Below are 15,457 nucleotides of genomic sequence, written 5' to 3'. Positions count from 1 at the left end.
ACTGTCTGAACTCTTTTCATGTCAGATAGATACAGCTTATTTCTTCTAGGGAACACTGGGCATTAAAAAACCAGAGCCTTTTAGGGGCACCTGGGTGGCTCAATTGGTTGAGCATCCATCTTTGGCTCAGGTCATGATCTCATAGTTCATGAGTTTGAGCCCAGCATTGGGCTTCGTGCTGACAGCTCAGAGCCTGGAGTCTGCTTCGAATTCTTTGTCTCCCTCTCTCTCTGCCCCTCCCTGCTTGAGCTCTGTCTCTCTCTCCCTTAAAAAAGAATAAACATTTGGGGCGCCTGGGTGGCTCAGTCGGTTAAGTGGCCAACTTTGGCCCAGGTCATGATCTCGCGGTCCGTGAGTTTGAGCCCCGCGTCGGGCTCTGTGCTGACAGCTCAGAGCCTGGAGCCTGCTTTGGATTCTGTGTCTCCCTCTCTGCTCCTCCCCCACTCATGCTCTGTCTCTCTCTCAAAAATAAACATTAAAAAAAATTTTAAAAACAAACAGAGCATTTTAGGAGAAGAGCAGTCATTCCTTTTTGCCCCTTTAACTTGAAAACTAGTTTTTGACCACGTGACCCATCTAGAGTCCCTAGTCAATTTTTAAAAAATTTTTAAATGTTTTATTTATTTTTGATAGAGAGACAGAGACAAAGAATGAGCAGGGCAGGGGCAGAGAGGGAGGGAGACACAGAACCTGAAACAGGCTCCAGGCTCTGACAGCTCAGAGCCCGACGCAGGGCTCAAACTCATGAACGGCGAGATCACGACCTGAGCCAAAGTCAGGTGCGCAACCGACAGCCACCCAGGCACTGTCAGTCCCTAGTCAATTTTTAAAAAGGCATTTTCTGTTCCCCTTGATTAACTTTATATGATTAAGTTATTAATATCCCCCAACAACTAGAGATTTTGACACAGGCCCTTGTTAAAAAATAATGCATTACAATTTTGTTTTTCTTGTTAAAAAAAATTGAGCATATGCAGAAGGGAGAATAGAACAGTGAATCCCCCATATGCCCATCATCCACTTTTAATTGTCAGGATTTTGCCACACTTAACCTCAAAATGGTACATTTTTGTTTTATTCTATTTTATTTTACTTTAAGTTTATTTATTTTGAGAGAGCACAAGCAGCAGAGGGGCAGAGAGAGGGAGAGAGAGAATCCCAAGCAAGCTCAGTGCTGTCAGCTCGGAGCCTGATGCAAGGCTCAAACCCATGAACTGTGAGATCATGACCTGAGCAGAAACCAAGAGTCAGCTGCTCAATCGACTGAGCCACCCAGGTGCCCCAAAATGGTACATTTAAAAAAATTTGCTCTATGTTGGTTAAAAAACAAAGCATGCTTTAAAAGCTTGGAGTTATCTTTTATGCACAATATTAGAAATTTTATTTGCTCCTTTTTATTAGTTTTAGATCCTGACAAAAAATAATTTTCCAGCCAGTTGGAGGGCTCAGAAAATTGAAATTGATATGAAACAGTTATATAGTGAAATATCCTGTGGAAAATCAATTATAAAAGGGTTTTTAGGAGCTATTAATTAAATTCTAAAGTGTAAAGGAAGGGAATAATTTGTCTTGCCAAGACATTCTAAAGTATATAGACCAAAGGCATTGATCCTGTAAACTGCTTTCAAGAATTTTATTTTCTTGTTACTTAGGTTAAGAGGAATTTCTATACAGGTAAATGGTCAGTTCTTAGAGATATGCATATATACCCCCATTAGGCTCAGCAAGTAAAATGATGAATTTTGTATCCCTAGCTCAAGGAGTATTTCATCAAATATTCTAGCTGTTAAGGTTGATAAGTTCACTGAAGCCAGAGCCAGAAAAGAAATGTGTCTGAATAGAAGGGTGATAGTGGTGGGCAGCACCAGTCATAAAATTGTCCTGGGAAGAAAAAAATAGAGGATTGTGTTCTAACAAACACACATCAGGTGACAAAAAGAGGAAGAGCGAGACAAAGGGAGGTACAGAATATACCTGGGAAGAACAGAGGAAAAGTACATTGAAACCTACCACCTAATTCAAGGTATTTAGTAAACCCAGGTATGATTAAAAAAAAAAAAGAAAAAGAAAAAAAATCATTAGAAGTTTTTGGAAGACCACATCTGGAAGTCAGACACACAGTCTAAAAGCTAAAGCAGTTCTTAAGGTTTGGGGGTTGGTTGGTTGTTTTCGGCAGGATAAAGGATGGGGTGGAGTAGGGATAGAGATAGAAATAATCAGGAGGATTTAGTTATTAAAAGAACTTTCTGTACACATAGTATGTATAAAATTACATGTATTTTTAACATTTATTTATTTGGCGGGGTGGGGGGAGGACCAGAGAGAGGGAGACAGAGGATCTGAAGCAGGCTCCACGCTGTGAGTGCAGACCGATGCGGGCTCCAAGTCACAAATCATGATATCATGACCTGAACTGAAACCAAGAGTTGGCTGCTTAACCCACTAAGCCACCCAGGCACCCTGTGTAATGTTACATATTAGAGTGACAGGGCGCCTGGGGGGCTCAGTAGGTTAAACGTCCTACTTGGGCTCAGGTCATGTTCTTGCCGTCTGTGAGTTTGAGCCCCACGTCAGGCTCTGTGCTGACAGCTCACAGAGCCTGGAGCCTACTTCGGATTCTGTGCCTCCCTCTCTCTCTGGCCCTCTCCCGCTCACGCTTTGTCTCTCTCTCAAAAATAAATAAACACAAAAAATTAAAAAAATAGTGTTGACACTGAGGAAGTTTTTTTATATATAATATATATGTATAAGGTGTGTGTATATATATTAGGCATAATGTATATACAAAATAACAAAATGTGCTCATACTTTGACCTCTTAAGTAGTCATCCTATTACTAAAACTTAAAGCCCACTTACAAATATATATCAGACAGAACACCTCAGAGAAAGAGAATCCTTGGACTGAGATGGAGAAAATCAGAGTTTGTGTTCGAAAACGCCCTTTGGGCATGAGGGAGGTACGTCGTGGAGAAATTAATATTATTACTGTAGAAGACAAAGAAACTCTACTTGTTCATGAGAAGAAAGAAGCAGTTGACCTCACACAATATATTCTGCAGGTATGATGCTTTCCTTTTGTGTTTGGAACTAATGTTATCAAGTGTGTCAGTTTGTTGCTTTTCTTTGAATAGCAACACACAAATTCTAAAATCCTGTTTTAGCTTTGGGTATTGGCATTCTTTTTTTTTTTTTTTTTTTTTTAATTTTTTAAGTTTATTTATTTATTTTGAGAAAGGGAGCGGGGAAGGGGCAGAGAGAGGAAGAGAGAGAGAATCCCAAGCAGGCTCCGCATTTTCCACGCAGAGCCTGATGCGGGGTTCAAACTCACAAACCGCGAGACCATGACCTGAGCCGAAGTCAAGAGTCGGATGCTTAACTGAGCCATACAGGCACCCCACATTCATTCTTGATGTAAATCATTAATACCCTGGGCCTTCATTAAAAAAATATATAGATAGTGCAGTGGGGGAAACAATAACATAATTTCTGCACTCTAGGGCAATAGAGTTGCATCATACATTCGCTTGACACATTTTACGTGAATGTAATTATACCTATTCAGCAAAAAGTGGGGCCCAAGGGGATAAAAAGAATGTAATGAATTGGTGGTAGATAGGACAGGTCACTGAGGTGTGCCCCAGGGTGACTCTGAGATGATTGCATAGTTAGTCTCAAGTCTTGCCTGTGTCTCACAGTGTGAATTTATTCTGCTGAGTGTGTCTGGAGTTTAATGATGGAGGATATGTTTTTGAGCAACAAGGTTCCAGATTGCCACTCAGCTGCTTATTTCAATTCTCAACTGTCTTTGGACTTAGATTTAATTTGGTGGAAACTGGACTCTTGAGCAGGCCACTTGGTGAAGGTTAGATTATAGTGTGAGTAAATGTAATCCAGGGATATGATTTTTACATATAACTTACAAGGATTTACATAAAACACTGGTAACTTAGACACAAAAAATATTCACTCCCTGCCAGAAAGATCACAGAATCCAAGGACAGAGGCTTGGTATTGAAGGGAACTTACTTAAAGTAGATAGATACCCTTGTAGTAATTCTCCAGTCTCCTATGGAAGCAGCAAGTCCATAGATGGGAGACACCATAATTTAGGTACTCTTAAAATGATGAAGCAATTGTAAATAAAACAGAGGATAATCTACTGGATGTTAAGATTTGAGAATTTGGGTCTCTCTTTCTCTGAATCTGCCTCCCTAAACATGCACGTTATATTCATTCTTCTCTCTCTCTTTCTCTTGCCTCAAAACCCAGTGACTGGTAGAGAGAAAAAAGTGGTGAGTAATCTGTTGTGCTAGCATTTCACTTTAGTCAGCTGAGATTTTTACCCTCCTGGAATAAATACGTTAACGCTGAAGTCAAATTAACACTTTCCCCCTCTTTTACACATGCATTGTTCATCTTTTTCTTTGGCTATCAAAATTGAGTTTCACAGCAACGTTCAAAGTAATCCACTGACTCTTTGGGCACTAAATTAGTAGGTCACTGTATAACCAACCCAATCACTTTAACAGCCTTATTGACTGCTGATCAATGCACAATCTATTAGGTCTAGATGGGAGATATTTATTTTGAAGACGGTCTAAATGCCAATTAGTTATAAGGTTATCTAGTTCCATACCTACTTGTAACTGTAGTAATAGCCCTGTCCAGTCACCATCTACCCAAGACATCGTTAATGATGCTTTTGTCACGGTAATTCCCTCAAAGAAGCATCAGCTTATCTTTTGTATTTTTCCATTATCCCCAAACACAATAACCTTCCTTCTTTGTCATTACCATTAGTCAATACTTATTGAATACCCATAGTTTTCATAGCACTTACTCTGCAGTTTGAACTTTGGACCTTTGCTCTCATAGGTCAAAATCCTTACCTATCAATGCTATAATACAAGTGTTGGGAGGGCTTTTACCCCCTTTTCTTTTCTTCAGTGGAAAGAAGTAAAGGGAGGTTTGTAGCAAACATGGCAAATAAATATTGATCCTAGATTCTTTGGGTTTTATTTTTAAGCTTACTTAGGAATTCAGACAATAGGTTTATGTATCCATTTAATTAAATGTCCTATCCTTTCAAATCTTCTTTTGTTACTTAGTATATATGATCATATACATGTAGTGTGCTGTCTTACCATTAAATTTTATATCAACATAATGTGTGAAAGGACAAGGAAACAAATGTGTATATGTTTCATTCCAATTTCTTAAATAAAGAAACGTATATAGAAAAAAGATGGTACTGAAATATATCAAAAAGTCAATAGTGGCTCTCTCTGTGTAGTAAGATGTATAGGCAATTTGATTTTCTTCTCTGTTGTTTTCCATGTTTTTAAAATTTTCTATAATCAGCATGTTACTTTTATATAAAAAGTAAAAACTTTTGAGTAAGATAGAGTCACCTATTTCAAAATCAAAACATACAAAAAGGTATGCAGTGAAGTATCCTGCTAATCCCATTTCCTCCTTGAAGGCAACCACTATTACCTGTTCTGTCTTTCCAGAGAAATTCTATAAATATACATGTTACTTTTATAATCTGAAAAAATTTTATTTAAAAAATAAATTATGGAACTCTGATCATACCAAGGCTAAAGTGAGTATTAATCCAACCTAATTGATAAAGTGTGATCAAATGAAAGTATCTGTGATGCAAAGGATATTATGGATTATATATATATTTATATATTGTGCTAGCATTTATTATATTTATATAATAGCATTATTATAATTAACATATATAACATATGTAACATGTTAATTAGAATAATCTTGCATGTTCATATATCTTTCATTAAGGATACTTACAGAAGTACTGGAAAAATCAATACCTAAATCCTCTTGGAAGGAAAGATACTAATCCCTTTAATCAATAAGTGTTTTCTAAGGTGTTTACTCAGGAGCTGAAGTTATTCACAAGCACTCATAGAAGGAGATGAAGAATAGCCATATATTCAATGAAGTAAAAGAACACTTTTTAAAACTCCCACGTTTACTTGTTTTCACTTTTTTCTTATTTTCCTGAGAAACACCAAAAAATATATTTTAGAAATATATTTTACTTTTTATTATCGCCATTTTCAAGTTTATTAAAAAATATAAAGAACCCCTATGTACCTATCACCCAGATTCAACAGTTAGAAACATTTTATTCTTAAAAACATCACATATTTTGGGGCACCTGGGTGGCTCAGTCGGTTAAACGTCTGACTTCGGCTTGGGTCATGATCTCGCAGTTCGTAGGTTTCAGCCCTGCGTCGGGCTCTGTGCTGACAGCTCAGAGCCTGGAGCCTGCCTTCGGATTCTGTGTGACCCTCTCTCTCTGTCCCTCCCATGCTCACTTGCTCTTTCTCTCTCTCTTTCTCTCAAAAATAAATAAAACAAAAAAAATTTTTTTTAATCACATTTTATGCCACTAAAAGTTCACAGATTTCTTTATCATGCTGCACAGATTCCTTATTTTCTCACCTCCTAACTTTTGGAGATATTTTCTAACTGATAAATTCATCTTAGTGGCCCCAATTTCTGCTCAGGTGCCCTAACAAATTTCCATTCTAATGTAATGGCACACGAAACAGAATCAAATGGGGGTAGAGTGACCTATAATAAATTGCCCCAATTTACTTTGCTGGGTTTTCCCATGCAATTTTTCCTTAACTGGATATTTAGAGCAGGCCCAAGAGGTAGCAGAAGATAGGGCCTCATGTCCCCCTTGTTGTGTATGGACTGCCATTATTACACTACAGTCAAGCTTGAAATTAGGACTTTTACTCAGAGATAGCTGGGCTACCAACATAATAAGCCTCTAAATTTTGCAAGTGATTATGGCTGCTGAATTAATGCTTTCCAGACCCCTTTTAGTAGAGTTATCTATCCTTTTCCAAATTATCATGGTTTTTCATTTGGGAATCATCTTTTACTACTTTTTCTTCCCACTAATCCAGGCCATTAGTTGCCAAATTTCTCATGCGTCCATCTCCTCTTTATTTTCATTGTCATCATCTAATTTAGATCCTTCTTACCTCACCACTGGATTAGCAGTGCCCCTGTTCTTAGTCCATTCACAGTGTGCAGTAAGATTAGTCTTCCAGTAAAATGGCTTGGATCATCCCTTCCCTTTGCAAAGGTTTTTGTCTTCCCACTATTTGCTAAATTATATATGAACATTCTGACCTTAAGGCTAGTGTCCCAATACTCATACACCGTAGTCCTAACTCATTATTCTAGCCGCCTGTTTCACCTTTCAACCTACAAAATCCTGTATTTCAACATTGAATCTTCCCTGTTCCCTAAAATGTTCCATGTGTTTTCCTGCTTTGACTATTTGCTCATGTTTTCTTTGTGCCTGGACTCTCTTCCCTGCCTCCATCTATACCTCTCAAATTCCTCTTCTTTCCCCATGGCCCTTTATCTATACAGTATTTTTCATAATCTCTTTTCTAATTAGAAGGAATATGTTTTTCTTTTGAATTCTACATGTACTTTATCTCTCACATTTTTTCTAGCTTAGAGTCATGTGTATACTGTCTGGATTCACACCTTTAGGTGGTCGAGTCGGGTAATGGTAGGGTAATGTCAATATCTTTGGGCCCTTTGAAGTGCCTACTACAGGTACACATGTTACCAGCTGAGCAATACATGTTTATGGAATTAAAAGCTCAGCTGTGTAACCTATGAAATGGAAACCTTCCTCTAGAATTTCCCTAAATTTCAAATATGCTGGCCCTAGCTGGGCTGTGAGGATAATCCCCATAGAATTGAGTTCTCCTGGACCTAAGGAGGATTGGCTTACTCTTGTACTCATCAGTTTACTTCACTTAAGAGAGAACAAAAATTATGTGCCTTAGTTTTTACATTATAAGAATATGTCTACAGAGAGCTCAAGTAAAAGAAGGCCCTGTCATTTGACAGTTATTGACTGCTTATTTATCTCTAAATTTGTCATAGTCAGTAGTTAAAAACATATTCGCACCTTTCTTATGTGTTAAGTAGAATAGTGGTGAAGAAAATCCAGGAAATGTCTCTATAAAAATCACATTTCTTTTTCAGCATGTTTTTTATTTTGATGAAGTCTTTGGTGAAGCATGCACCAACCGGGATGTATACATGAAGACTACTCACCCACTCATTCAGCATATTTTCAATGGGTATGATAGTAATTATTTGCTTCTCTTGCTTCATATTTTCTCTTCTCCATAATCATATTTCTTTATAAACATCACTTAAATTTTTCAGTTTTTTAATTAAACATGAATTTGTGTCTTAATCTGATGAATTTAGACTCTGTTAAAGAGTGCCTTATCTCTATAGGAGTTACCAAGCATTTAGAAATTTTCAGCAAAAATGTTGTTAGCAATATAATTTCATCAAAGTCCTCAGAATAAAAAGGTTTAAGTGGTTATAGTTTGAACTTTTGATAACAGGAATTATGTATTCTGGCTATATAGTTCAGTTACCTTTTTCATTGGAGTGGGATAGGTAAGTGACTGTCATCTGTTCTTTATAGATGTATTTTTTTTAATTTTGAAATAATCACACTTTAAATAAACATATAAATGGGATAGAAAAGGCCTTAGGGAGCCCTGTTGTATATTCAAAATATAGGCATGTATTGATAGAAAATGCCAAATGGTCTGCTATAATCACTGATACCAGAGTATTTTGACTTTTTAATTTTGTTTATTTATTTAAAAAAATTTTTTTAACGTTTATTTATTTTCAAGAGACAGAGTGCGAGTGGGGGAAGGGTAGAGAGAGGGGGAGGCACAGAACCTGAAGCAGGCTCCAGGCTCTGAGCTGTCAGCACAGAGCCCCATGCAGGGCTCAAACCCACCAACTGTGAGATCATGACCTGAGCTGAAGTTGGACGCCTGACTGAGCCACCCAGGCACCCCTATTTATTTATTTTTTAAATGAGTTGACTTTTTTTTTTTTTTTTTTTTTTTTTTGAGAGAGAGAGAAAGTGCACACAAGCTGGGGAGGGGCAGAGAGAGTGGGAGAGAGATAACTTTAAGTAGGCTCCACACTGCCAGCATGGAGCCCAATGTGGGACTTCAACTCATAAACAGTGAGATCATGACCTGAACTAAAATCAAGAGTCAAACACTTAACTGACTGAGCCACCCAGGTGCCCCAGAGTATTTTGACTTTTTTTTTTTTAAACAATTATTCATTTTTGAGAGACAGACCTCAAGCAGGGGAGGGGCAGAGAGAGAGGGAGACACAGGATACAAAGCGGACTACAGGCTCCAAGCTGTCAGCACAGAGCCTGGTGTGGAGCTCGAACCCACGAACGGTGAGATCATGACCTGAGCCGAAGTTGGATGCTTAACCAACTGAGCCACCCAGGTGCCCCTGACTTTTTTAAAAATAATTTTTATAACTTTAAAAATATTGAGATATAATTCACATATAGTTAGATGTACAGATCTTAAGAAGTATTCAAGTTTCATGAGTTTTAGTAGTTGTATATATCCAAGTAACCAATACCTTGAACAAGATACAGAACATTTCCGTTACCCCAGAAAGTTCTCTTGTGTCCCTTTTTAGTTAACCTCCACCTCTACCCTCAGGTCTTATATAACCACTGACCTGCTTTCTGTCACTATATATTTTGCCTGTTCTAGAATGTCACAGAAATAGAATCATTCCCATATATGTTCTTTTATGCTTGGCTTCTTTGGCTTAGCATAATGTTTTTTTGATATTAGTACATGTATCTGTAGTTTTTATTACTAATATTCCTTTCTATGAATATACCATAATTTGTCCATTCTCCTGTTGATGGATATTTGGGTTGTTTCCAGTTTTGGACTATTATGAATAAAGCTGTATGAACATTCTTGTACAAGTCTTTGATTCTTGGACATGTTTTCATTCATCTTGGGTGAAACCTAGACATGGAATTTCTGGGTCTTAGGATATGTGTGTGTTTATAAGAAAGTGTCAAACAGTTTTTCTCACACCATTTTGTATTCCCAACAGCAATGTGTGTGAATTGCATTTCTACATCCTCACCATATTTGGTATTGTCAGTCTTATTTTAGCCAATCTAATAGGTATGTAACTTTATCTCATTGTGCTTTGAATTTGAATTTCAAAATGCCTAATGATACTGAGAATCTTTTCATGTGCTTATTGCCATTCAGATACCTTCATTTGCCCCTTTTTTGTTTGTCTGTTTTCTTTTTATTGTTGTTTAATAGCAGTCATTAAAATTTTTTTAATTCTAAGTAGGCTGAAAAAGTGAAATGCCTTTCAGGTTTGATTTCTTATATATCAAATTTAGGGAGTACTTTTTAAGAGAGCAAGTTTGTAAAGTTAGAATTTGAATGTTAGGACAGTACCAGTTAAAAAATAAGAGAGCTACAAGTTAAGTGCATCCATTATGCAAAGTGTAATAAGAGATTTTTCATGCCCATATTGTTGTTTTTCAAAAAGATCATCACTAAAATGTTCAGAAGATAAGGTAGATATTATTCTTTACTCTCATTCTGCTAAATCTTTTTTTTTTATTTTAGAGAGAGAGAGCATGAGCAGGGGGAGAGGGGGAGTGGGGGGGGGGGGAGAGAGAGAGAGAGAGAGAGAGAGAGAGAAAGAGAAAGAGAAAGAGAAAATATATCTTAAGCAGGTTCCACACTTAGTGTGGACCCCAGCACAGGGCTTGATCCCAGGATCCTGGGATCATGACTTCAACAGAAATCAAGAGTCAGCCACTCAATCCACTGAGCCACCCAGGTGCCCCTCATTCTACTAAATCCTCTGCAATGTGTTTACATTTTCCTCCATTAATCCTTTCCTATCTGTGCCTCTCCTAGTGTATTCAAATGCCCATACTACTGGGAGCCTGGATTCAAAAGACAAGGAGTACCTGGTCTCTGCTCAAACAGCTTAAATCTGATTAGCTACCATCTCTTTATTCTCACACTTATATGGTTCCTTTGCTGTTGTCCTATTACTGGTTCTTGGGTTTCTTTCTGGCTTCAGGCCTCTTTCTTCATGTTCTTCTCTCTGCCCACCTCCAGTGTTCCCTTACTTCTGTGTATTCACAGACTTTTTTTCTTACTGCAAGTAGCTACTTTTATCATTAATCTCCATGCAATTTCCTGTTCAAGAGTCTGCAATAGCTGCTTATTACTTAACATTATGTTCATTTTCTACTCTGTACTACATAGTTGAGCCTCCAATACTCAGGTAATCTTGGCCTCTAGCTCCTCCAAAAACATGCGGTGATTGGCAGGATAGTTTCCCAGCTCTCCTCTGCACCTTTTATTCTGCAGTTCTTCACACTCATACCCATGCACATACCCACCCTACATGCAAGAATAGTGATTCTTACTTAGAACCACATGGTGTCAGAGCTAGAAGGGATCTTAGAAATCAAGTAACTAATTAATTTATTAATGAAAGTGAAAACTGAGGCTCTTAGAAAAACCCTTCTGTGAGTCCTTCCTCAAATATCTTGCTTATTCACATCTAAACTTCATTAATATTTATATGAGTGGTCATTACCACCCTGTTAATCATATGGTCTTCTGTTATTTTTGTATTTATTTTAATTCTCTATTCTTTCATCAAGCTTACTTTTTCGGATTAAGACAAAATCATCTCTTAGATTCTCTAGGACATCTAGCATGGAATTCTTATTTGCTTCCAGACTTATCATATAACCAGTTCCATGAAAAATTCCTATTAAAAAACTCATGTGCTGCTTTAAGAATGTTTTTTCCTCTTCCTGTGTTTTTATCATGTAAAACCCTCCTCTCCCTAAAGGATTGTATGCTCATAGCTGAATTTTGTCAGCTATAAACAGCATTCTGTTTCTACCTGACTTTGGTCATGAAAAATCTGTACGTAGATTAACATTTCTCTTAGTGTATATGTTATATGAATGATTTTTTTCCCCTAGAGGGAATGCCACTTGCTTCGCATATGGACAGACAGGTGCTGGGAAGACCTACACCATGATAGGAACTCATCAGAACCCAGGACTCTATGCTCTGGCTGCCAAAGAGATCTTCAGGCAACTAGAAGTGTCCCAGCCAAAAAGGCACCTCTTTGTGTGGATCAGCTTCTATGAAATCTACTGTGGACAGCTTTATGACCTCTTAAATAGAAGAAAAAGGTACTGGTTATGAATGGGAAACTACAAATCTGTTCATCATTGTTTTAAGCGAGGGTCCACAGAATTAATGATCATGGGATTTAATGCAAGGTCTTGTTATATTAGTGCCCTTTTCTGAGATGAGTCTCCTGAATTAGATGAATATTTTTTAAATCAGTTCAGCTAGAAAAGAATGCAAATTAGCCTTCCATTAGTATTTTTTAAGTGATCCATATCCGTATGTTTATCAAAAGACTATCCCTTTTACTTTGATCTGCGAAAGGGTGATGATTTCAGGAAATCAGGATATCAACATGTACTTAAATACCTTCCTATTCTTTTGCCTATTATTACATTGGAAGAACTATAAATAATGTTTCTTGCTTTCTCTTATTTTTTTTTCTCAATAATCTTAGGGTAAACTTAATGATAATTTTCTGAGATCAGTTAAAAAAAATACATCTCGGGGCGCCTGGGTGGCTCAGTCGGTTAAGTGTCTGACTTTGGCTCAGATCATGATCTCGCGATCCGTGAGTTCGAGCCCCGCGTCGGGCTCTGTGCTGACCGCTCAGAGCCTGGAGCCTGTTTCAGATTCTGTGTCTCCCTCCCTCTCTCTCTGACCCTCCCCATTCATGCTCTGTCTCTCTCTGTCTCAAAAATAAATAAACGTTAAAAAAAAAATTTTTTTTTAAATACATCTCTCTTCTTCACGTTAGACTTTTAACTCTTCTAAGTCTTAAACTGTTGCCCTTGAAACATAATACAGTAACTTAGAAATGGATTTAAATCCTATTGTATTTTTCTGGCCTCAAGTTTTGTTTAGGTTGAAAGAGCTGACTTTAACTGAGCAGGAAACAACAAAGTTGTGAAGGTACCGACTGACTGGGAGGATAAGGAGGAGAGATGGAATAAGGGGGGTGGAAAGATAAAAGAGTGTCATAACCGAATTAACCAGAACTGTGACATGTTGGGAGCAGTCACAAGTGGAGAGAAGGGAATTGGGGCAGAGCATGGTGGTAGGCTAGGGAAACTAAATCAGTGACAGAAACTAGCCCCCAGCAAAGGTATCCAAGCCCCTACAGAGCTGTCCAAAAGGATGTGCAAATTCCAGGCAAACACTGGAATGGGGGTTGGGCTAGAAGAGCATCTGAGTTCAGTAGAGTGTGATAGGGCAGGCCCCCATGCCAAAGGTGCTGACGTTTGAAGGGTTGGGGTCCAGAGCCAAGATGGCCAAGAATGAACTCTTGAGATGTCTTTGGTGCAAAAAGGTGGTTTTATTAAAGCACGAGGACAGGACCCGTGGCAGAAAGAGCTGCACTGGGGTTGGGAAGAGTGGCTGATTATAAAAGATTTTCTATCCTGTGGAGGGGAGAATGAGGTTAGGGCTCTAGGAAATTGAATCCATAGGTTTCTGGAGATTGCCTTTTTACTTGTAAATTATTAAGACAGTTGCAAACTGATGCAAACTCTTGTCCTGCATGATGATCTCTATCAGTTAACCATTTGTTTTTCCCTTTCCTTTGTTCTTGGGCAGCCAGGAGTGCCTGAAGAATGTTTTACAAATCCCACCTGGGGGATGGGTGGTGGGGGTGTTCGCTTGTACTATGCTCTCAGCTTGCCTTTGTTACCTATAAGAGTATTGAGTAGTGAAACTGGAGAAGCCATCAACTGGGCTTAGGCAGACCACCATCTGTGGACTATTCCAAGAAAAGGGGACCTTTAGGTATGCCACAATTCAGAGGATGTACAGGTGTTCAGGGTTTAGTCCTGACACAGCAACTGCCAAATAAAGGGAGGGTTCTGCTCTAGGTTTGGTTTGGAGAAGAGTTGCTTTTCTTTATTATCCTCTGTTGGTTTTTGAAGCCTCAAGTTAGCTCAATCACAGCTTCTCTTCCAAGGCCCCAACACTATTACTTAGGAGATCTTTCCAGTCAGAATGTAGCTGGACACTGGCAAGAGCATCTGGCTCTGGAGGTCTCAAACAGACCAGGTTCAACCACTAGCCACCAACAAAATCCAAAGGCAGAGAAACAAGTAGTGGTGAAACAAGAAAGGAATTTAGTTCAGTGGGGCTACCACCAGGAAGACAACGGACTAACATTTCAAAGATTGCCTCCAAAGTGCCGAAAATATTTCTAGGTTTATATAAGGAGAAAGTGGGACAAAGGTCAATGGGTTTGTGCAGGTGGGCAGTGAAGTCAAGTTGATCATTGTCTTAGGGCCAATCATGGATAGAGTCTTGCTGGCTTGGGACAGTCCTTTATTGCTTGAGGGGGTAGTTTGTGTTCCTTTCTGGGGATGCTTTGCCTGCATGGTCTTTTCCCAGAGTTAAGAGTATGATACGCTGGAATGAACTTAATCATTTAGAAAGTTTGAGGTCAAAATGCAGGAAGTTTAAGTCCTCTTTGTTTAAAGAACAGTTGGCAAGGGGATAAAAGCTGTTGTGGTGTGTGTGTGTGTGTGTGTGTGTGTGTGTGTGTGTGTGTGTGTGTGTGTCTGGTTTGTTGGTTGGTTTCTTTGGGTGAAGGGACAGTCAGGATATCTAGTTATTTGTGAGTGCGGTTCTTTAATGAATGACTCAGATATATTGCCCTGTATATTTGCATTATTTTCAGTTTATTTATTTTGAGAGGTGGGGGAGGGACAGAGAGAGAGGGAGAGAGAGAATCCCAAGCAAGCTCTGCACTGTCAGCACAGAGCCCAACTCGGGGCTCAAACTCACAAATGGTGAGATCATGGCCTGAGTTGAAATCAAGAGTCAGAAGCCAAACCAACTGACTGAGCCCCCCAGCAACCCCCAACCCCCAACAAATTAACTCTTAAAGTAGAGGATAAATTGTTTTTATAGGCTTGCATAAAAAGTGATAGAAATACATTTCTGGCTTATAGAATTTAAAAAGCTAGAAGTACATTTTGGGCTGTCCATTAGGAACTGTTCTGGGGTGAGCTCAGGGCATAGGGCCTGTATGTTTAGGAATGACCTGAGGGCTCTGAAAGCTTGATCCCTCTTTTATTCCAGAAGCCTGACTGTTCTAATAGAACTAGTTTCTGATAGGTCATGGGGATTGGTGAAGCAGTTTTTCTCCAGTTCTGTAAAAATTTGGAAATTTGGGGTGAAACAAACTAAAAAATTTTTTGAGAAAATCATTTCCTTTTTTGGGTATAAAGTGGAATTCCATTCTTAACCTTAATCAGTATCTTATTAAGGGAGAAAAATAATCTTCGAGTCTTTGATAGATTCAATATATGCCCCTTGATATATCTGGTTTAATGATGATGATAGACCATAGCCTTATACATAGGCCTGAGAAATTCAGTTATAGCACCAGCTCTTCCTTCCTCC

General features: G+C 38.5%; 1 protein-coding gene across 3 annotated transcripts in view; it reads left to right on the top strand.

Moving 5' to 3' along the window:
• The window catches only part of KIF24 (kinesin family member 24), a 74,596-nt gene that overhangs the window by 28,507 nt on the left and 30,632 nt on the right, over positions 1-15,457 (top strand). For all 3 annotated transcript variants that reach the window (XM_060609471.2, XM_060609472.1, XM_060609473.3), the window contains 3 exons: positions 2,872-3,061; positions 8,061-8,158; positions 11,920-12,135. In XM_060609471.2, coding sequence (XP_060465454.2) covers positions 2,872-3,061; positions 8,061-8,158; positions 11,920-12,135 — 504 coding nt within the window. The remainder of the gene's footprint in view (positions 1-2,871; positions 3,062-8,060; positions 8,159-11,919; positions 12,136-15,457) is intronic.

The sequence above is a fragment of the Panthera onca genome, chromosome D4, assembly GCF_046562875.1.
Source record: "Panthera onca isolate mPanOnc1 chromosome D4, mPanOnc1 haplotype 2, whole genome shotgun sequence".
Taxonomy (NCBI): Eukaryota; Metazoa; Chordata; class Mammalia; order Carnivora; family Felidae; genus Panthera; species Panthera onca.
Note: the sequence above shows the minus strand (reverse complement) of the source record. Positions and strands in the feature narration are given on the sequence as shown.